Raw genomic sequence first — 20,623 nt, forward strand, 5'->3', positions numbered from 1 at the left:
CAGAGGGCCAAGTCTGCTGCTCTGCCACTGAGGAGCAGCCTTCATGCACTGGACCAACTCTGGGAGAAAAACAACCCGAAACGGCCTCTCCGCAGTGTCACTGGGGACAGAGGCTCTCAGATGCACGGGGTTGAGACAAGGAAGGAGCCCACAATCCTTGCCCGTGTGCTGTCCTCTCCTGCACGGTCACACATGCTGAGAAGAAAAGCAAAGAGAAAAGTGAAAGGAGAGCCTGACCCATAACCGTGCTCCCTGTCCCAGCACAGAGACCCCCATCTCCAGCGCCCCCCGCCACGCGTGGGTGCCACAGCACCCACATGGGACACGGCGGGGCAGAGAGCTCTGCAGAGAGACCCTGCAAAGGGACCATGCAAAGCGGTCTGTGCGAGGGGACCCTCCACGGGGAGCAGGGAGGCCGCCCGCGGCGGCGCTGCCAGCGGCGGGGCCGGGACCGAGCGCGGGTCCGGGCGCTGGCACCGCCCCGCGCAGCGCCCAGCACCGCCCCGCACGGGCGGGCGGCGGGGGAGGCCGGGGGGGCGGCCCGCAGCGGCTCCGCTCGCTGCATGGCCGGGCCCGGCGCGCACAGCCGCGGCCGGCGGCTGCCCGGTGAGTGCCGCGGCTCGGGACGGGACGGGGCGGAACGGGGCGAGCCGGTCGGGACGGGACGGGACGGGTCGGGTCGGTCACAGCAGCCCTCGGCCGCCGCTCCCACCTGCTGCGCTGCTTGGGGACTCACCTGCCCGTGGAGCGGCGACCTGTTGGACTGCGGGTGTCCTGTGAGGTGGCATCACCGCCCCGCAGCGTCCCCAAAGCCACCTGCCCGCGCCGTGGGGAAAGGAAGGTGAGCTGGGCACTTGTCTTGTGCTGCAGGGCAAGCGGACAGGGATGTGGCACCAGCGCGTGCCCAGCTTGGGCACCGGAGTCGCCAGCCTTCTCCGTGTGTCTCCAGCGGCTTCTGGTCCCCGCGCTTCTCCGCGAACTGAATCAGGGCCCCGTAAATAGCAGGGTCTTATGACACAGTCTCTGCTGGGGAAGAGCTCCGGGCGCTGGGGATATTTTTAGTGCCGAGACGCTGGGGATTCAGAGAGCGGTTGGAAGGTGCAGGCAGCGAAGCCACGGCAGAGACCAGGTCACTGGGTGCCGCGTCCTCCCCGTCTCACCCTCCCACTGCCGTTGCCAGTAACTGGCTCTGCCCAAAGCGCTGCCGCCCTCACCTTGCCCTCTGCACTTCTTCCCGGGGTTATTTGTGCTCTGCTGCAACGCGAGCTCGGCCGAGCAGCCCAACCCTGCGCCTTTTCCAGGGCATTCCCAGCTTTCCCCTCCGGTGGCTTCTCCCAGCCGGAGCCGCCAGCCCTTTGCCCGTTTCTGCTGGCGCAGGGCCGGAGCTCGGGATCACTCCTCAGGGAGGCTGCAGCAGCAGGGGAGCTGAGAGCACCCTCCACGCATCCATTCTCCTGCGCACGGAGATGGCTGGAGCGCCGGGCGTGTCCCGCCAGCAGTGCTGCAGCAGCAGGATCGGGATAAGGCTCTGGGAAAAGTGTGGGGAGCAGGACAAAGGCAGGGCCCTGGGCTCCTTCCTTCGCTAGAGAACTGGCCCGTACGCAGGGCATCCCCTCACTTAAACTCCATTAACCTTCCCCTGGCTCTTCTGCTTGGCTCCTGGACCACGTGCCAGTTAGGGGACGCATTCAGGCATTGTTGCCAGCACGCCAAAAATACGAATTTGCCTTCAGCCCGAGGTAATTCCATCCCAGAGCTGCCCCGGCGGGAGAGGACAGGGCTGGGCCGCTCTGTGTGGTGCTGGCCGAGGTGCCGTGGGAGCAGAAGGCCCCATGGGGAGGCTCAGGCAGCTCCGCACGTGGACAAGCCCCGCGTGGGGTAACAATGGCTGCAATAGCCAGCAAAGCTGCCCCCCGCCCCGCTGCGCTGGGAATGTGCCAGCCGCATGAGGCAACCCTGGGCATCGGGACAGGGACCAGCAGCCACGTGGAGAAGTGTCTGAGAGCACCACTCTCCTCTCTGTTCCCAGCAAGGGGGGGATGGACAGCCACACTAGCAGGGCTGTTCGTTTCTACCCCCGCCAGGCCCGGGAGAGCCCGTGGAGGGAGCAGGAGGCTCCGTCCCCGACTCTCACGGCGGTCACGGGTGAGGCCAGGCCAGGCGCCCAGCTGCTGGCTCCCGCCACGGGTGACATAATAACATCTCAGTGCTCGGCTGCCTGGCGCGAGCCGGACACGAAGTCTGCAAACAGGTCCTGCCGACTGCTCCGGCCCTCTCACCAACAGGAATGTCGCCGCCGGCACCTGTCCTGCTGCTTCCCACGGGCCCTCGCCCCACCTGGTACGGGCCGCTGCTGCGGGAGAGCGCGATGCAAATGCATGGGTGCACGCGGCAGCCCTGCTCGCAGCTGCCCGACAGCGACCGCTGTCCCTCTGAGTGGGAGCTGGGTTTTGCATTTGTACTGCAGGAGGATGCGGAGACCTAGGTGGTCTTCCTAGAATCCAGCTCCCAGGGCAGGTGCCTGAGGAGGACAGGATTTAGCCGAGGGATGGCCAAGAGCAAGTGGTGCAGGGGGCTGAGAAACCCTACAGAGCTCCCAGGAAGGAATGACATCCAGCCCCAGGATGTCTGTCTGTCCCTTTGGGTCTTGCACCATGCACGGCAGCCCCCAGTGCCCTCCATCCCCTCGCCAGCCAGGGCCAGGGTGCTGGGTGAGTGCAGGCGCTCGCTCTGTTCCCCTCCTCCCAGCCCAAGGAGCAGCGGGTTTGGGCCGTGCTCGAAGAGAGCAGAGGATGTTTGTTTGGTTCCCCTGGTTACCGCACTGCCTGCTTCACTGATCACATTTTCCTTGTGCCGCCTGCGCCAAGAGAGCAGCAGAGAGGAAATCTGGAACAACCGAGGTCACACACCGGCCTGGGAACAGCCGGGGCCACTGCTGGGACTTGTCACAGTCCCTCTGTGGCATTCAGGTCCTTGCTGTTGTGGGCATCCAGCCCAAAGGGATGTACCAGACGGAGGATGCAGGCTCCGAGCTCACTCCAAGTTCACTCCTGGCTCCCTCCAGCCACTGCCAGAGGGCTCCTGTCACACCCACAGGGGCCGGGGACGCAGGGAGCGGCGCTCAACTGCAACTGGAATGAAAGGAATGAAAATGTTCGTGCAGGCAGAAGCCAGGTTGGCGGCAGGAGCAGAGGATGCGAGTGGGGTGCGGCTGTACTTAGCACGGCCTCAGCGGTGGCGGGGTGCGTGGGGCAGGGCTGCTAATGCCTCTTATTCCTCCAGCAATTCTCAGCGCCATTAACCACAGAGCAACTAGAGCCAGTTCTTATCCTTGTCCCCAGGAGTTTCACCTGCGTATTAGTGCTCACAGACAGCCCTCTGTGCTGCAGCAGCAGAATCAAGGTTTGATTTGTGCAAGCTGTGTAGAACTGGAGCATCAAACTCGTATCCCCTTTGACAATTCACTGCACGCACTGTGAGGCTGGTGCCCCGGCCGCCCTGCGTCTTGAGAGCTCAAGCTCCAACACAGCGTGTGCTGGTGGCCCTGCTGCTTTAGCGTCTTGTGTCTACGCCGGACAACCGAACCAACGTTCATCAGGAGAGCAGAGCAGGGGAGAATCATCTACCCTCCAGCACGGCAGCACCGCACGAGCTGGGATAAGCCCTGCTTGTCCTGACCCTCCTCTTTCCTTCCTCCCCAGCTGACATGGAGCAGGGGCAGCGCAGCCTGGATGCGGAGCAGATGCAGCAGCAGCTCAAACTGCGGGACCGGCAGAAGTTCTTTGAGGAGGTTTTCCAGCACGATGTGGATTTCTTCTTCCCGATATCTCACCTGCAGATAGAGCATCGGAGACGTAAGTGCTGGGGGCACCAGCGTGGAGATTGAGGGGGGTTTCAGGGACTGGTGACACGGGCCTGGGGTGCAGGTGTCACCCATCTAAAGGTGGCTGGGGACACGTGTCTTGCACCGAGACAGTGTCACGCACAGGGGATGTGAGTGGGCGTATGGGTTACTCACAGCACTTAGCTGCAGGCACTGAACTTGGGCACCAAGGCTGGTTCCCTGCATAGGCACAGGATTGAAACAGGCTTCTCCAGGCAGCAGTTTGGAGCAGGGATGGCAGTGAGACAGCAGAGGCTTCCAAAAGGATGTCTTAAGGAAACACGATTCTATCAAAGGCTTCTTAACAGCAAGTGGAGTTCAGCTCCCCACAGCAAAGCTGCTCTCCCTCTTCCAAGTTCTGTCTGGAGTCTCTGCGCTGGCCTGGTCTTGGCAACATCCCCAGGGCTGATGGTGCCCTTTGCCTGGGGGAACACTCACCCTTTTGCTGGCCCCTCTTCTCTGCAGCTCCCTTAGGCAGCATTTCCTCCATGGAGGTGAACGTGGACATGCTTGAGCAGATGGACATGATGGACCTGTCAGACCAGGACACTGTGGACGTGTTTCTTCCCTGTGGGACAGAGGACAGTAGCGTTGCTGAGCCCCTGCCAGGTACGTGCGGTCTGAGCCCTTTGCAAGCCAGGCTGGGAGCTCGTCCTGCTCCCACTAGCTCCCTTGTTCTCCAGCCCGGTCCACGCTGCCTCAACCGTCCCCAGCGCCAGGCTCAGCACACAGGCACAACACCCCCTCGCACGGAGACGACCACGTGGTGCTGGGGACTACAGGGTCTTCACTCTGGGTGGTCCATGGCAGCAACCACATCCCCCTGCACAGCACCAAGCCCCAGTGGGCAACCCTGAGACAGGGATGTCTGTAATGAGCTCCCGCTGCAGAAGACAACAGAGCAGAGGCCCCTTCCAAAGCCTGTGTGACTGAAGTCCCATGTCCTAAAGCTTCTCTGGAACAGCCAGTGTCTTTTCATGGGTTCTCAGGTCCTCAGGATCCCAGAGAGCTGCCTATGCTGGGCAGGGAGGCTCCAGGACCCCTCCACCTTGCAGCCCGGAAGTGGCTGGGCCTCGGTCCCCGCAGGGACAGCGCGGGGTGCCCAGACCTTCATCCCCACGCACACGTGCTGCGGTGATTCACAGCGAGGCCAAGCCAAACAGCTCCCTCGCAGATCTCCTGGGCTGCGGCCGATGGCCACACGCAGCTCTGAGCCGCATTTCAGAGAAGGCTGAAAAAGCTCCATTGCCAAAAATGGGGAAGGAATGTGAGACACTGCCCGGAGCCAAGCTGGGGGTGAAGCGGGGAGCAGGCTAAGGCAGCCACGTGCCTCCTGGCGGGCAGCGGAGCGGGGTGCGTGGCTGGGGAGCCTGGAGAAGCGTATCCTGCAGCGGGGTAAGGTGATGGAGGAAGAGACCTCCGAAAGCCTTTTACTGTCTCTGCTTACCTCTCTCCTTGGGGCAGACACCAGCCAGTGCCCAGAGGAGATTACTCCACAAGTGCCCAACTCAGACGAGGCCAAGTCACGCGTTTCCTCGACGTCCTCTGTCTCCACGGACCATAACAGCCTGGACACCAGCGAGGAGGGGGCCGAGACTCCTGTGGTGCAGTCGGACGAGGAGGACCTGCAGGAGGACAGTGCAAAGGAGCAGGGGGCACAAAGCTAGCGGCCAGCCCTGCTCTCCTCGGTACGGACCTGCCAGCATGGGGACAGGAAAGCTGCCAGCCCTGACTGCCATGCAGCAAAGCCCACCCTGGACTGGTGCCCTGCAGGAGCGCAGAGATGGCTCCCCCTGCTCTCACTCCAGGCGTTCTCCCAGCAGAGAGGGAAGGGGCTCTCGTAGGCCCCCTGCATTAACGCTCCAGGTTCTGCTGCTAACACTGCCCGCTTCACTCGCCCCTGCCATGCTCAGCTCCCCGCGGCCAGACCGGCCCAGGCCTCCCTTGGGCTGTCAGCTCCGGCCGAGGGGGATCCCTTAACAAGAAATACACCTGTTCCGAATGCAGCAGCAGGGTGCACGTCTTTGCGAGGGGGCCGCGGTGCAGGGGCCTCCAGGAGGGAGGCTGTGACTGCACGCCGCTGCGCCCGGGGGCAGCACAGACGGGCAGCGGGGCCTGGGGACAGGCCTGGCACCCGCGAGCGGCTCTCGAGGCTGCAGCGGGGCCGCAGCTCAAGGGCAACCAGGGACCCGCGCACAGCCCCAGGCTCCCCGCGCGCAGAGGAAGCCGCTCGCGGCCGCCACGGGGCTCCGGGAGCCGCCGGGCCCTGCAGCGCGGGCTGCGGCTCCGCACGAGGCTCCCGCGGGGGGAACCGGCCCCGCCGGGGCGGCCGGGAGGGCGGGAGCCGCCGCGGCCCGGCCCGCGGGAAGGCGGCGCCGCCCGCCCCGCCGGAAGCGGAAGCGGCGGCGCGATGCGGGCGGCGCTGCTGCTGCTGCTGCTGGCGGCGCTGGCGGCGGCGGCGCGGGACGCGCTGCGCGAGGAGCTGCTGCTGCGCCCGCTGCCCGCGGGCGGCCTCGCCGCCACCTTCCAGTTCCGCACGCGCTGGGACGCGGCGCCCGGTAGGGCCCGGGCGAGGCGGTGACGGCATGAGCGGGGCGGGGCTTGGCGTGATGACGTAGGGGGCGGGGCGCGTCCTGGCGCGGGGGCAGAGTGACGACAGAAGTGGGTGGGCGGGGTGAAGGCTCTAATGACGTGAGCAGGGCGGGGCTTAGGATGGTGATGCAATCCGGGACTGAGGCTATGGGATGGGTGTGGTGATGTCAGCAGCGGGTGGGGCCAGCTGATGACATCAGATGGGGATGGCGGGTGCAATGACAGCAGTGCAGGGGACATGTGACAGTGCAGCTGGCGGGGTCCTGCGATGCCATCAGTTGTGTCACAATGACATCAGTGGCACCGCGATGACGTGAGCCGCACCGCGATGACATCAGCTGCGGCACGATGACGTAAACCGCGCTGCCCCAGTCTCTCACTACAGGCTCTTCCCCAAGGCGCTGGGGCAGCTGGTGGGGGCGCGGGGCGTGCGGGAGCTGCACCTTGCGCTCACGCAGGGCTTCTGGCGCACACGCACCTGGGGGCAGCCGCCGCTGCAGGCGCCCACCGGCGCCGAGCTCTGGGTCTGGTTCCAGGACAGCGTGGCCGAGTAGGTACCGCGCGGCTCCGGTGGGTGGGCGCGGGCCGGGAGCGTGGGGGAACGGGCCTGCTGGGAGCTGCGGATGTTCCCACCGGGCTGCCCGCCGGGGCCCTGCACGGTTCCAGCATGCGAGGCCAAGAGTGGCTCTGCACCATGGGAAGGGGCCGGACGCGGCGCTGCCGGATAAAGCCGCATTCACAAGCGGAACAAAGGCTTTCCCGCCCGGGCAGCACAGCCGCTTGCTGTGGCCCTATTATGAGGGCTCATAATTGAGCTCTTATCCCTGACTCACTTCCTCAGACCCCCTTCCAGCTCCCGCTGCCCCCTGCCCGTGTGCGGTTCAGTCGCAGTGGCTCCAGCTGCATTTGCAGAGCTCCCCCACGCTGACAGCAGCCCGTTTTGTGGGGTTGCCACTTTGCTTGAGTGTTGAGTGGCACTCAAGTGTTGCTACTGCTTTGTCTCCACAAACCCTGTCCCCATATTCTCCACATCACCTCCTGCACGCCCCTGCTTCCCAAGCCTGTCTCAGATCCTGTCTGGAGGAAGCCCTCTTGGTCCAGTGACTACAATAAGTAGAGCCGGACCAAAGCTTGAAGCCACGACTGTCACAACAGAGGAAAGCACCCGTTGCACCCCAGCAGGGCCCATCCTTGCACCTACTTGGTGCCCTAGGGTGCCACCATAAGCTGTTGTCACAACCTGACATCTGTTGGCATCAAGCTTGCGCTCGAAGCAGTTTCATAGCGAGGTTTGGTGGCCCTTTCATTGCAGCTTTATTCCATGATCCTGCTCACCATGCGAGGCACTTCCCAGTCCCCCACGTATCAGGCATTAAAATAAAACACCAGGAGAGCTGGAGAGCAAGTGACCAACCAGTGCTGCCTGGGCATGGGCTCACAGGAGCTGTGAGCTCCTTGCAGCCCCCGAGCCCCAGTACGGTCACCCCCACATTTATCGTTACTGACCTGAGACTTGTTATTCTGAGGATCAGGACTGCTGCGTCACTTGCGGTGTCTTTTGTTGCACAGTGTTGACAAAGCCTGGAAGGAGCTAAGTAACATCCTCTCAGGGATATTCTGTGCTTCTCTGAACTTCATCGACTCCACCAACACTGTCACTCCAACAGCGTCCTTCAAGCCCCTGGGCTTGGCCAATGGTGAGACACAGCGGTGCTCCTCGAAGGGCTGGCTTTGCGCGCTGCCTTGTCCCTAGCTTGAGCTCTGCTCTGTGCCACTGGTCTGGCAAGGACTCTTGGTCTGTCCGTGTTTTCTCCTGAGTCACTTGTCACTGTGAGTGTGAGATGTCCCTGGAAGGAGAAAACCTGACCGAAAAAGTATTAGGGGGACTTCTGTGCTAACTCCCTCTGCAGAGGGGCAGGAGACTCATTGTGCTTGTTCTGTCCTCTTCATAGGCTAATTTTGCTGCCAGGAGGTCAGTTAATGCCAGCTGCAGTATTAGGTATCAGGCTGCGGGCATATGTATGACAGGAACCAACGGAACTCCCGCGTGAACTTCCTTGTAGAAGTGTTTCCTCTTCTGCTAATGAGGCTTAGATTTGAAGAGAGGAACCCACAAGCAGCACATACCTCTTACTCCCTGGCCCTTAACTCTCTGAAAAGCTTTTTACAAAATACCTGGTGAAGACTGGAGGATTTAAAGCTCTCCTATATATATATGTATATCTGCTAGGAGATAAGCACTACCTGTTCACTCCAAATCCCTCTAAACAGAGCAAGGCTCCATTCTTCACTGAGCTCATGGCATTCCGGGCAGATTCGGAGGGTGGTTTGCTCTGGGGACATTGCAGGATGATCGGCGCAGGTCTCCTTCCGCTCTCGTGCCCTGGCAGTGTCAGCCCTTTAATGCTCCACCTCTGTGCCCAGGGACGGATCACCAGCTGCTGCGCTATGCCGTCCTGCCCCGGGAGGTTGTCTGCACGGAAAACCTTACGCCGTGGAAGAAGCTGCTACCATGTGGCTCTAAGGTAAGGGCAAGTCTTGCTGCCTTGTTGGGCCACTCAGTCCAGAGCCGGATTCCCCACTGCAACCCACTGTGGTTTAGCGGAGGCTGTGGAGGGTCCTGTCCTCTCAGCAGGGACAAAGAGCAGCCCGTGGAGTGAAATATTTCCTTCCCTTCCCACAGGCGGGTCTTGCCGTGCTGCTCAAGGCTGAGCGCTTGTTCCACAGCAGCTACCACTCGCAGGCCGTGCACATCCGCCCCATCTGCAGGGTAAGCGTGTGGCTCAGGGGCTCCCTCCTGCGCCTGGCCCTCGCCCTGGGAGCTGGGAACAGAGCTGCTGTCACTCAGCCTGGCGTGGTTCCTGATGCTTTTAAGAATGAAGCAGAGGCTGAATATTAGGCCAGTATTCCCAGTGCCGAGTCCCTGGCAGATTTAACACAGCTCAAGGGAAAACCAGAAACCTTGCTGCTGTGACAGCAAGGTGAGACGCTGCGCTGCCCAGCAGTGGGTTTAGTTTTAACAGAGGTGTGCTCCTGCTGCTCTAACCTTATCCTGACGGGATTCATACACTCCCCCGCTGCGCCTGCAGTAGATGCGATCAGAGCAGCCCCTGGTTCTCTCCTGCAGGATGCCTCCTGCCGGGCGGTTTCCTGGGAGCTCAGGCAGACTCTCACTGTGGTCTATGAGAGCTTTTACAGCGGCCAAGGAAAGAAAGGTGAGCTGGCCCTGGTGCGCTGCGGTCCCTGCAGCCCAGAGCCTGACCCAGCCTGACGCCGACTTTGCCTCCTGCAGACTGGTCCCTCTTTAAGATGTTCTCCCGCACCATCACCGAGGCATGTCCTCTGGCATCGCAGAGCAAGATCTACGTTGACATCTCTGCTAAGGACAAGGTAACACAGTGAATGAGAGAATCTGCTCCCTCTGTTTAGCTGCTCCTTGAGACTCCGGAGCAGTTTTACCTCTGCCCAGACTTGTGCCTCTTTGAGACCTCCCTGGTCTAATGAAGGGACATGACTGCAGTGATTTTATTCCTCCAAGCAAAGCTCTTTGAAGTGCTCAGGATTAGTGCAGTGACGTTAGCAAGAATACAGAGCAGGCCAGTGGGTGGCAAAGCTTGGGGCTAGCTTTGGGCACTGCCCAGCCCTTCCTACAAGGGGGAATTTCTCCTTAGATGGTCCACTTGCTCTCTCAGGAAAAGGAGTTGCTGGAAGTGACCCCTTCTCCGACATCTCTACATGAAGCGATTGTCCAGGGAGAGAAGAGAACCTATGCAGTCTATGACCTGCTGAGTCCCTCACTCTTCAATACATCTCGCAGCCTCAACGTGCAGCTGAAGTGGAAACAGCCCCAGGACAGCTGTGAGTCACCAGAACTTAATTCCACCTGCACCTTTGTAGAGGGCTCCATGTGCCAGCTTGTGCAGGAGACAGTTGGATTGCTTGGGCCTTGGGAAAGAAGGCCGTTTTTGCTGGGGAGGAGGACTGTAACAGGCAACAGGCTGTCCTGCCTTTTCTTCTTTCACCTCAGCTGGTGTGCTAGGGTCTCTGCCTAGGTGACGTGCTGCTGTTTTGGTGCTAGAGTGATGCCTGGCAGAGCTACAGTTGGCATCGACTCCTGACTCCTGTTTGCTTTTCGTTTTTGCAGTGGAGCTGTCGACACCCATACTCCACGCTCACCGCTACGTGAGCGGATACGGCCTGCAGACCGGCAAAATCAGCACTCTTATCTACAACACTCACCCGTACCGGGCTTTCCCCGTGATCCTGCTGGAGACTGTGCCGTGGTATCTGCGCCTCTACGTGCACACTCTGACCATCATCACTAAGGGCAAAGAGAACAAGCCGAGTAAGCAGTCCCTCCTGGGAACACGTGGTATCCGATTACCTTGGCACAAGCAGCTCATTCCAGAGATGGTTAAGTCCCTCCCTGGCATCCCAGGGATGACTATGAAACTGGACATGAGAGTGGAGCTAGTATAAGAAAAACAATCTTCAGTTCAGCACTCGCAACTGCTGAGGCTGAAGAGAATCAGTTTTAAAAGGGCAAAATGGACAGTGCTCCATAATCCAGCAGGGCTCTAAAAGTTGATTACTTTCCAAGGAACCTCAGTTCCACACTGATTATTTAATCTGGTTTTGCATTTATATCTCTTGCCACAAACAGTTGACTTTCTTGGGTCATCAGCTCTTTAGACCTAGGTATTAAGGCCAGATTTAACTTTCTCTCACACTTTTTGCTACCCATGCACCTTTTGTCACCAAAAAACACTTCTCCCAGGACAGCAGAAGCAAGATTATTCACGCAGTAGGAAATCTCTAGGCAATGTGAGACTGGGCAAGGTTCCCTCACTGTCTCCAACATATGTCTTTGGGGTTAGGCTATATCCACTACCAGCCGGCTCAGGACCGCAGACAGCCTCACCTATTGGAAATGCTGATCCAGCTTCCAGCCAACTCCGTCACCAAGATCACAATCCAGTTTGAGCGGGCCTTGCTGAAGTGGACCGAGTACCCGCCTGATCCTAATCATGGCTTTTACGTGAGGTAAAGACACACCTCGCATGAGCCAAGGTTCTTGTCTCCTTCTGGGCCTTTTGTAGGATTTGCTGCCCAGGACTCTGGGCATGGGAATATTTCCCACTGTCCCTTTGCTGGCAGGACTGACACTAATAATGACTTTTCCCTCCTCAGCTCATCCGTACTGAGCGCCCTGGTGCCCAGTGTCATTGCAACAAAGGAGGTGGATATGGAACAGAGTCCTCTCTTCACCTCGCTGTGAGTACGCCCTTCTCCTGGGATGTCCCGAAGGACACACGAGCGGGCTGCAGCTACCATCCTGCCTGGGCTTTGCCAGGCTGCAGAGACACTCAAGTCACTGGGGAGCTGCTGGAGGATGTTCAGCACAGGGGCTCTCACAAGGGGAGCTGCTAGTTCTGGCAGTTCTGGCATAGCTGTGTGCTTGAGTGGCCTTCCTCCTGCAAGGTGCTGCTCTTTTGCAGCACTGGCAGCCTCTCCTGCAGCTCTCCAAGACGATACCAGGGTCAGGACTGAGCCTGACCTCTAAGGGGGTTCATGTAGCTCCAAGGTGACCAGCACTAAGCAGGGTCCTGTGTGAGCTGACGCTCCCCTTTGGGCCTGCAGGTTTCCATCCTCTGATGGCTCCAGCTACTTCGTGCGCCTCTACACAGAGCCGCTGCTTGTGAACCTGCCAACGCCGGACTTCAGCATGCCCTATAACGTCATCTGCCTGACCTGCACCGTGGTGGCTGTGTGCTACGGCTCCTTCTACAACCTGCTGACCAGGACGCTGCACGTGGAGGAACCGAGCAAGGGTGGGCTGGCCAAGCGGCTGGCCAACCTCATCCGCAAGATCAGGGGGGTGCCACCCCTCTGAGAGCCCGGCAACCAACGCTGAGCATGGGGTGAGAGCCCAAGGGCTCACAGGGGAGGCCAAGGGAGCAAAATGCTGCTACCTCTCCCCTCTGCTGCTCCGTTTTGCTGCCTGCATCACTTCTGGGGGTCTCTGCAAGCAGAGAGATCACTCCCAATTAAGAGGCACTGGGGAAACTCATCTAAGCCCTTTGATTACTGAATTGCATGCACATGGCATTAGGAAAGGTGCAAGTCTACTCTTCTGGAGAGGGGTAATTTATGTGAGGGGAATAATGTTAAAAATAAACTTGAGCTGTTTTGTACATCTGTGCTGCTTCTTGCTGGTTTTGCTTTCTTGGCTCTGCAGAGCCAGCTTCCCTGCCACCTTCCACACTCCAGCTGAGGACTGACAGTCAAAATGTCATTTCAGTGCTAGAGTCATTTGCCATTTTGGTGTCTGTTAACCAGCCTCTAGGCATAAGCGCTTCCCATGTCTGAGAATATCCAGGCAGAGCTGACCCTGGAAGACCTCACAGGCTGCTAAGGCTATAAGAAATCCATCGAAACCAGCTGCAGAGGTGACACAGAGAAGCATGAAGGGGGAAGGAGTATGATTTGCAGAGCAGGCAGATGGTTTAATCTGCTCTCCCCTCCTCAAGTATCCCAAGTCACAGTAGCCTCATATTAGCCAACCAGCACCACTTCCAGGGACACGGATACCCCTCTTCCAGCCTTTACCACACTCAATCCACTCTGCAAATTAATTAATCTGCAGACTACCTGCCTGATGCCTAACCCTTACCAAAGGCCTGTTTTGCTTCCCGACAAGCTCAGCCTGCTTTCGTGGCACGCTGGAAGCATTCCCGCTGTTCACCCCTCTGCCACCCGCACATGGCCGATACCTGCACCCCGAGCCGAAAGGGGCACGAGGAGCGCGGGGCAGCCCAACACCCGGCAAGCTGCTGCCCTGGGTGCCGAAGGGAGGCAGCGGGCAGCAGCCCTTCCTGCAGCCTGGGGCCTCGCAAACTGGGTAGCCCCTAAGCGCTGCAGTTAAGCAGAGATTAACGGAGCGATTAGAGTAGTAATTAACACAGCAATTAGCGCCGCGCACGCGTCGCTCGCTCCGAGGCGGGAATCACCTCAGCGCCGCCCCGGCCCTCGCGCATGCGCCGTCCCGCTCGGGCTGCCCGCGCCGCGCCTGAGGCGAGCGGCGCCCCCCGGCGCCCCGGAGCCGCCGCCGCCGCCACGACTGGGCCCGCGGCGGAGCTGGTGCGAGCGGGGCCGGGAGCCGCGGGGCCGGGCCGGGCCGGGCCGGGCGGGCAGGCGGCGGCGGGCAGCCGCGGGGGCCTGGGCGGGCGGCGGCGCCATGGCGGGGGCCGCGGCGGGGCGGGCGGGCGGCCCTGGGCGGCGCGGCGGGCTCCGCTGAGCGCGGCCTCCCCTTTCCCGCCGCAGGCCGCGGCGGAGGCTCCGGCCCCGGGCCCGGGATGGCGGCGTGAGGCGGCGGCGTGAGTAGGGGCCGGGGGGAGGGGGCGCCCGGCCGCGTGGCCCCGCGGCTCCGGCCCGGTGCTGCCGCGCGGAGGGGCCGGCGCCGTCCCCGGCACCCGCGCGGGCATCGCCCCGTCCCGGCGCCGAGGCGGCCCCGCTGGCACCGGCACGGGGGGAACTTCTGCACGTCCCCTCCCCGACAGGCACCCCCGCGCTTTTGTCTGTGCAGATGTAGGGCTGCAGAGGGGAAAACGCGCCCGATGTGCGTTCCGAAACCGCATCCCGTGCCTCTCCGCTCGGCTTGCAGAAAGCTGGTCCGTGCCTGGCGCTGCAGCCGGGTGTCGAGGGCAGACACGGCCGGCCAAGCACAAACTAGAGTAGGGGAGTGTGTTTCTGGACACGTGGAATGGGCCCGGGGTTGCCGATCTTTGTCAATTAAAAAGCAGCAGAGAGGAATGGAGATCACCGGGCAAATGCATGCCAATAAAAATAGCACTGCCCCAGATGACAGGCATCCGCGTTTACAGCCGTTCCTACCGTAGAGCTGACCCCAGGGCTCTGCGCCCATGTTTTGCTGTGATAACTGTGTGGTCCTGCTGCTCGGGGCGGGAGGTTTGTCAGCTCCGACATTGCTGGGTGCACTGCAGCCCTAAAGCCCCGGGACACCGCGCGGAGGGGACGGGCAGCTGGTCGATTCACCGGTCAGAAAGCAAAATTCAGAGAGCAGCTACGAAAGCGGTGAAAAGCGCCATTCAGCAGAAAGCCTCCACTAGAAATCTCCATAAAACGGGACTTCGTTACTCTGAGTTGTCCCTAGCTTGGGGAAACAGGATGCTTTGTAACCCCGAGCCTCAATTAGTGAAGGGGTTTGCAGCTCTTCTGGAAGAGGTTTGCAATTATACAGCACCGTTTCTGAACGTACATCAAGTGTTCCAGCGCGCGGACTGGGCTTCTCAAAGGAGGCAATGAAGGTTTTGCCAAAGATTGAAGCCTCACTTTTTCCAGCTGAGTCATAGCGACAGATATATCCCCCCAAAAGTGACTGAAAAGACAGTGGCAAAGGGCGAAATAAAACAAGCCTGAGAACTTAAATCCCAGATGTTGCCTATATCTTCAAAAGTTTGAGCAGTTGCGGTTCTTAGGTTTTTCAGCAAAGTCTTGAATGCTACAAAGCTCCTCTGTTGCTGTTTTTCTTAGTTGAGCTCCTTAAACTTGTCATTTCGTAACTCATTTTTTTAAACAGTGCTTTCAATACTATGTTTTTTTCAGCAGCTTTTTTAGATGCTATGTGTTATTTCAGAATTGGTTTTAAATATATTCTGACAGGCCAGGGTGATGGAGACCACTGCCCACACACATAACATAGTTATGTGGCTGTGACTTATATTTTTAAACAAATTATACTGTAGGTGAAGCTTATAGGAAAGAAACACGGTGCAAGACCTTGAGTCTTACTCTAAACAGGCGCACTGTGAAACTTGGGAGAGTTCTGTCTAAAACTAGCAGGGCTCTTAATTCTCAATTAGAATATATATATATATATATATAAGAATATATATATATATATATTTTTATATATATATATATATAAAATACATGGCATACGAGCATCTGCCAGCCTCTTAGTATACCAGGAAATAGTTCACTAGTTCCTCTTGTTGATTTATTCTAAAATCTGGATAGTTTATTACAAAATCTGCTCATCTGAGCTGTGCTGCTCACTTTGTCCTGTCCTAAATGACAAGGTTTTGCTTCCGCCCCTGCATGGGGACACTGTGCCAGGATACACAGTGAGATTTGAAAGCCCTTCCCATATCTAATAGGACACGCTGGTTTTGAGGCTCTTGAAAGGGAGGAGGGATGATGACAAATGGAAAAACTGAGCAGGATGGAAGCTGATTAGTCAGGATGGGGAGAAGTGTTGGTGCTTGCTTAGTAAAGAGGCACACAGGTGACCTCCGGAGATGTCCCTTGGCCTGCGGGAAGCGGCAGGGAGGAAACTCCAGCAGAGCCTTCGGAGATCAGAGGGAATTCCAGCTCGCTGACAGCAGGGAGAGCAGCAGGAGCACCACAGGCTCCGCAGCTGCGGGGTTTGAAGCAAGTTAAGTGGCTCCAGTAGCTGTGGAGGAGCGAGGAGGCAGCGCTGGAGGGATGAATAGGAGCTGTCTGGTAAACACGAGCAGCTGCCAAGTCAGATGACTGAGCAGGAGGACTAGAGCGGTCCAAGGAAAGCAGGACACCAAGTTAGCTGGAGACGTGAGTCAGGCCCGAGGAGAACAAGAGCGACAGGTTGAGGGAAAGCAGGATGCACTTGTGAAACATGAAGCCAGTGGGAGTACTGTTGGTGACAGCTAATTATTCTGGGGCATGGTAATCTCTTGCTTGGATCATGGGGCGGGAACAGAGAAAACAAGGACGGAATTTCTTACTTGCAAATTTCCCCTTCAGACTGTTGCTTTAGAATCGAGGCAGGTTGAATACTAGGGCCTCAAGAAGAGTCATCTGATTCTGGACACTAAGGAAAGAATATTTTTTCTGTTTAGCAAAGAACTGATAGTAGAAACTTTGCTATCACTGTAGGAGGCCTAAGTAAAGTTAGGAACGATAGCTCTGAAAGAGAACTCGGTCTTGTTGCCAGCTGTATAGAGGACTTGCCAAGGATGAGCTAGGAGAAGTACGAATATTGTAGTGGAAAGTCCCTCAAGGAAGACAGAGCAGTGAAAGTCTTGAATCCTAGACATGTCTAATACCTGTTATCAGGTGGAGTGCACAGTAGTTTCACAACCTCTAGCTCGTTAATAAGGTGCATGTCATAATAAAAAGGGGCCACGTGCCTAGCAGTTGGGAGAAGTTTAAGAGATTTACAGATTGAAGGAATATCGTAGTTAAAATGATCAGTGTTAAATGTTTCTTTGTTCTACAGAGTGGTTGTATTGATTGCTACAAGCAACTGGCTGTTCCAGGAAATGTCAATATTTACAAACAGATAACTTGTTCTGAGATCAATTCAATATTTGTAGGAAGTATGTAGCTAATGCTGACATGCTTAGAAGCAGGTCAGTGTTATAGCATTATCTCTTAAGTCTTTGTGGTGACGAGGAGGCCGGACTGTCCTGTTAAAGGCAGCTATGTCACGAGTTATAATTACACTCCCGAACTGCAGCCTGCTGCGGGGTTTGGAGGCTGCACATGCCCTTGTTACAGCTATGACACAGTCCTAAAGGATTCTCGAGCTCTCTTCTAGCCTTGGACTCCTTTGACAAATAGAAAAGCAGCCTGAGAAGAACCATCTTGTTTCTTTATCCTAGAGACAGAAACCCTGATGCAGTTGTCTCCAGGCACTGAAAACTAGCTTCCAAAACCAGTGACCTAAAGACTGCAGCGTATCCTGCAATGCAAGTCAGCTGAAATGGCCTCGGAAGAGGTTCCAGGAAAAATATTGATATTTATGCAACGATTTGTACTGCACGGTGTTTGGGGCAGGCAGGACAAAAAGGCTATATGAACCTTGGAGGGAACATTTTAGGAGGATTAAGGAAAACTATCTTATTCAATATAGTTTTTGTTGTATTTAAAACATCCTGATTTTGCCTAAGCAGGATAGGCAGTAAAGGGCTGAAAGTTAACATAATTACCTAACTCTTGCGACCTTTGTTGCTAACTCACCTCTTTGAATACTTCCCTTGGAGGGAAAAAAGTTACCAAATAGACACAAGCTACTTTTACTCCAGAAAACTCAAAGTGATTTGCAAAGGCTAGCAGGCATCTATTGCTATGAAGTAAGTAATCACCATTCCCATTTACAAATGGGAAAACTGGGATGGGACTAGGCTTGACCTTAAAGGTATGAGTGAGCTGCATAAAACAGGATTAACTTGAGAGCTGTGTTCTTTGACTTGACTGTAGGCATGGTGTACATAAAACAGCCTCCTGCCTGGTCTTTGGCTGCCTGTCTGCAGCTTAGTTTTACTAATTGAACCCGAGCTGTCCTCTCTGCTGAAGAGTGTTCTCTTGCAGGAGAGCCCTGGTGCTTTCTCCAAATACTCTTGATCTGTTTGCCCTGGTAGAGATTTTGGCCTCCATTCTTTGAAAATGTATAAAAGGCAACAAAATCTATCCTGATTCTAAGAACACGGAGAATGGAAACAGGCTTCCTGCTTCCAACAGACTTGGTACCTAGGAGCTTAAAGCTTTAGGACACGTGCCTGACCTCCGTGCTTTTTGGAAGGGAGCTGCATGTGGTTTTGTCTTGGCTTCTCTGTGCAATCCCTCATTCCCTCTCCCTTAGCCAGGAAATCCCATCCCCAGCCGGCAGGCGCCGAAGGAATGTGCTGTTTGTTTACATTCTCACTTCTTCATCCTACTAACCCTCCCGTCCCCCACTCCTAATCCTGACAGCTTCGGCTCAGCCCTTCATCCTTCTGACAGCGTGGTACTCACTGGAGCGTTTTGTGATAAAAGGACTGCAGGAAAAACACCCCGTTCTGGCCAGGACCTGCTTGCTCGAGGTGAGGCCATGGCATTTGGCAAGACTCTTGGGTCTGTTCTTATGGCCCTGCTTCTGGGCCTTGGCTGTCTGATGCTTCCTGCAATACCAGTGCCTATCACCACAGTGTGCTACAGAATTCCAGGGAAGAATTCCCGTTCCAAGCATTGCCCTGGGTGATTTTTGCCTTTTTGGGGCAGTAAGCTAGGAACCTGGATGTTAAAGTCCCTTCTTCTGCCCCCTTTCAACAACTTTGGCTCTGTAAAAGCAAGGTTTGTGGTGTTACTGTTTTTAATCCCTCGGAAATTCTTAGATGAAAGTATTTCAGCTGCTTTGAGCCCCACAGACACTTAGGTCGCTAAATGCATTTTCTGGACCTGCAGTCAGCTGCTTTGCCTGATGAGAAAGGCCCTTAAAAGACACCATTTCTAGAGTTTTCTAATAATCCATGTGAGGAAATCCTGTGTTTACAGTACTTACAAAAATTGCCATTTTCAGACAGCCCCCCCCCGCCCCGCTCCATTCACATACTTTGTCTTATCTGACTTTAGCCGATTGGCAAGGATTATAGATCCCTTAAGTAGGGCCTGTCCTTCCCTTTGTTTTGTAGCCAGGCACCATCAGTGCTTTCCTGGCTGGTTATTTGTAGCTTGAGCTGTGGTCCCAGAGGGATTTTTGTTCCAGCTTGCCCTGTGAACTTCATAGTGGGGCAGCATGTGGGGAGGAAGCAGTCCCTAGGCTTAATTAAGACTGTGGCTAAGTATCAATCCTCAATTCGTCCAACCCTTCTTGCCTTCCGTTTCTTCCTTTGCAGCACTGACAAGTTCACCTCTACCAGTTCTAATTATATTGTTGCTGCAACTTGCTTTCCTTTAGCATAGTGTATAACAGAAAGGGGAAACAACAGAAAGGAAAGCGTCAGACAACTTTTAGCCCAAGTAGAAAGCTGAGAAAGAGCTCCTAAGGGTGCTCCTGCACACGAGCAGTGGTCATGTCTCTGGCTGAAGTGTTTCAGGAAGCAGGTAAACGTCCACCAGCTGAGGCAGGAGCTGCAGTACGGGGAGTTTAAGCATCAACGCGGCATTCTTGGGGATCGGCGAGGCTGCTGTGAATCTTTTTGCTGTGTTTCTCCAACAGTCTGACGTTGTACCCCTCTTTACAGGACAGCCTGCAAGGGCGACGGCTGGAGACTGTTTGCGAGCACATCGGAGCGCGGCTGCCGCGGGGCCCCTGGAGCCAGACACCATGTACTGCCTGCAGTGGCTGCTGCCCGTCCTCCTCATACCCAAGCCCCTCAACCCGGCCTTGTGGTTCAGTCACTCGATGTTTATGGGCTTCTACCTGCTCAGTTTCCTCCTGGAGCGGAAGCCTTGCACGATTTGTGCCTTGGTCTTCCTGGCAGCCTTATTCCTCATCTGCTACAGCTGCTGGGGGAACTGCTTCTTGTATCACTGCACAGGATCCCAGCTGCCGGAATCAGCTCACGATCCCAGCATAGTAGGCACCTAAAGCCCAACAATCTCCCAGTGTGCTGACAGCTCTGGTTTTGCTTTTAAAAAGGGGGGCTAGGGAGGAGGGAGGGGTGTTAGGCCTGTTCCCTGTAAGGCGTGTGTGGACTAGAAAGGTAAATTCCTGACCAGCCCTCCACTCTGCCTGTGAATTTTGACTTGTTTACTGTGTGAACTCTGGCAGTGCCACCTGCTTTTTTCTAAAAAAAAAAAAAAAGGAAACAAATCTCTTCCTTCCCATATCACTGGGAATGGACACCAGCCCTCCCAACTGAGAACCAGTGGAGGAAAGAGCTGTTGCCTCTGCCCAACTGTTGCATGGTGGAGTTGTTTGTCACTCACTTGTCTGCATTAGGCCGTGGTGGTCTAACTTCGGGCTCTCAGCCCGCTGATTCTGCTCAAGAAAACAAGATTCTCACCATCTTTCTGCACGTGGGGAGCCAACCTTCCCACTTTGCTGATCAAGGGAAAGTTCAACAGCTGACATGCACTTGGCCAAAAGCTGCTTGGAGCCAGAGGCAGTTGAGTTGTCATCTCCTGCTCGTCCTGCCAAAGAGGTGTGCGCAGTGCACAAGTGCTTTCTGAACTACTCATGCTCTGAGATCACAGCCTGAAAACCTCAGTCATGTTGCTGCTTTTACAAAGACTCATGCAGTGGAGATGTCCTCTTCCCCTTCTAGATTTCTAGGCTTTATTGACTGTCAGGATAAAGAATGGTTGTGGTGCAAGATGTGGGGTTTCCAAAGCCACTCTATAAACCTCACCCTGAAAAATTCATGCTAGCTCCAAAGGCCAGAG

The 20,623-nt window shown here is 56.7% G+C and overlaps 3 protein-coding genes across 3 annotated transcripts; all 3 read left to right on the forward strand.

Annotated features, from left to right (window-relative positions):
- The first annotated feature begins 521 nt into the window (after positions 1–521).
- Positions 522–5,655, forward strand: LOC104568536 (dysbindin domain-containing protein 2). Its single transcript, XM_088538741.1, has 4 exons — positions 522–606; positions 3,702–3,854; positions 4,349–4,492; positions 5,348–5,655. Exons 1-4 carry the CDS (start codon positions 564–566, stop codon positions 5,548–5,550), a joined length of 543 nt encoding a protein of 180 aa, XP_088394867.1. The 5' UTR covers positions 522–563; the 3' UTR covers positions 5,551–5,655.
- Positions 5,656–6,275: 620 nt separating this feature from the next.
- On the forward strand, positions 6,276–12,515 carry PIGT (phosphatidylinositol glycan anchor biosynthesis class T). Its single transcript, XM_088538739.1, has 12 exons — positions 6,276–6,441; positions 6,848–7,025; positions 8,045–8,172; positions 8,900–9,000; positions 9,159–9,245; positions 9,603–9,690; positions 9,768–9,865; positions 10,168–10,333; positions 10,620–10,820; positions 11,353–11,518; positions 11,666–11,749; positions 12,116–12,515. The coding sequence occupies exons 1-12, from the start codon at positions 6,294–6,296 to the stop codon at positions 12,366–12,368; spliced, it is 1,698 nt and encodes a 565-aa protein (XP_088394865.1). The 5' UTR covers positions 6,276–6,293; the 3' UTR covers positions 12,369–12,515.
- Positions 12,516–13,754: 1,239 nt separating this feature from the next.
- BLCAP (BLCAP apoptosis inducing factor) lies at positions 13,755–20,008 on the forward strand. The gene is made up of 2 exons (XM_088538742.1): positions 13,755–13,851; positions 19,480–20,008. Exon 2 carries the CDS (start codon positions 19,563–19,565, stop codon positions 19,824–19,826), a length of 264 nt encoding a protein of 87 aa, XP_088394868.1. The 5' UTR covers positions 13,755–13,851; positions 19,480–19,562; the 3' UTR covers positions 19,827–20,008.
- Positions 20,009–20,623: the final 615 nt, after the last annotated feature.

This window comes from Tinamus guttatus, unplaced genomic scaffold (genome assembly GCF_059628265.1).
Source record: "Tinamus guttatus ecotype Peru unplaced genomic scaffold, ASM5962826v1 Tinamus_guttatus_pri_ptg001150l, whole genome shotgun sequence".
NCBI classification, from domain to species: domain Eukaryota; kingdom Metazoa; phylum Chordata; class Aves; order Tinamiformes; family Tinamidae; genus Tinamus; species Tinamus guttatus.

Bases quoted from the DNA above. Each gene is read 5' to 3' on its own strand.
- LOC104568536 (XM_088538741.1), top strand. From the start codon at position 564: ATGGCCGGGCCCGGCGCGCACAGCCGCGGCCGGCGGCTGCCCG. The intron at 3,855-4,348 runs GTAAGTGCTGGG...TCTTCTCTGCAG, and splicing joins GCAGATAGAGCATCGGAGAC to CTCCCTTAGGCAGCATTTCC. The intron at 4,493-5,347 runs GTACGTGCGGTC...TCCTTGGGGCAG, and splicing joins CGTTGCTGAGCCCCTGCCAG to ACACCAGCCAGTGCCCAGAG.
- PIGT (XM_088538739.1), top strand. From the start codon at position 6,294: ATGCGGGCGGCGCTGCTGCTGCTGCTGCTGGCGGCGCTGGCGGCGGCG. The intron at 9,691-9,767 runs GTGAGCTGGCCC...TGCCTCCTGCAG, and splicing joins CAGCGGCCAAGGAAAGAAAG to ACTGGTCCCTCTTTAAGATG. The intron at 10,821-11,352 runs GTAAGCAGTCCC...CTTTGGGGTTAG, and splicing joins GGGCAAAGAGAACAAGCCGA to GCTATATCCACTACCAGCCG.
- BLCAP (XM_088538742.1), top strand. From the start codon at position 19,563: ATGTACTGCCTGCAGTGGCTGCTGCCCGTCCTCCTCATACCCAAGCCC.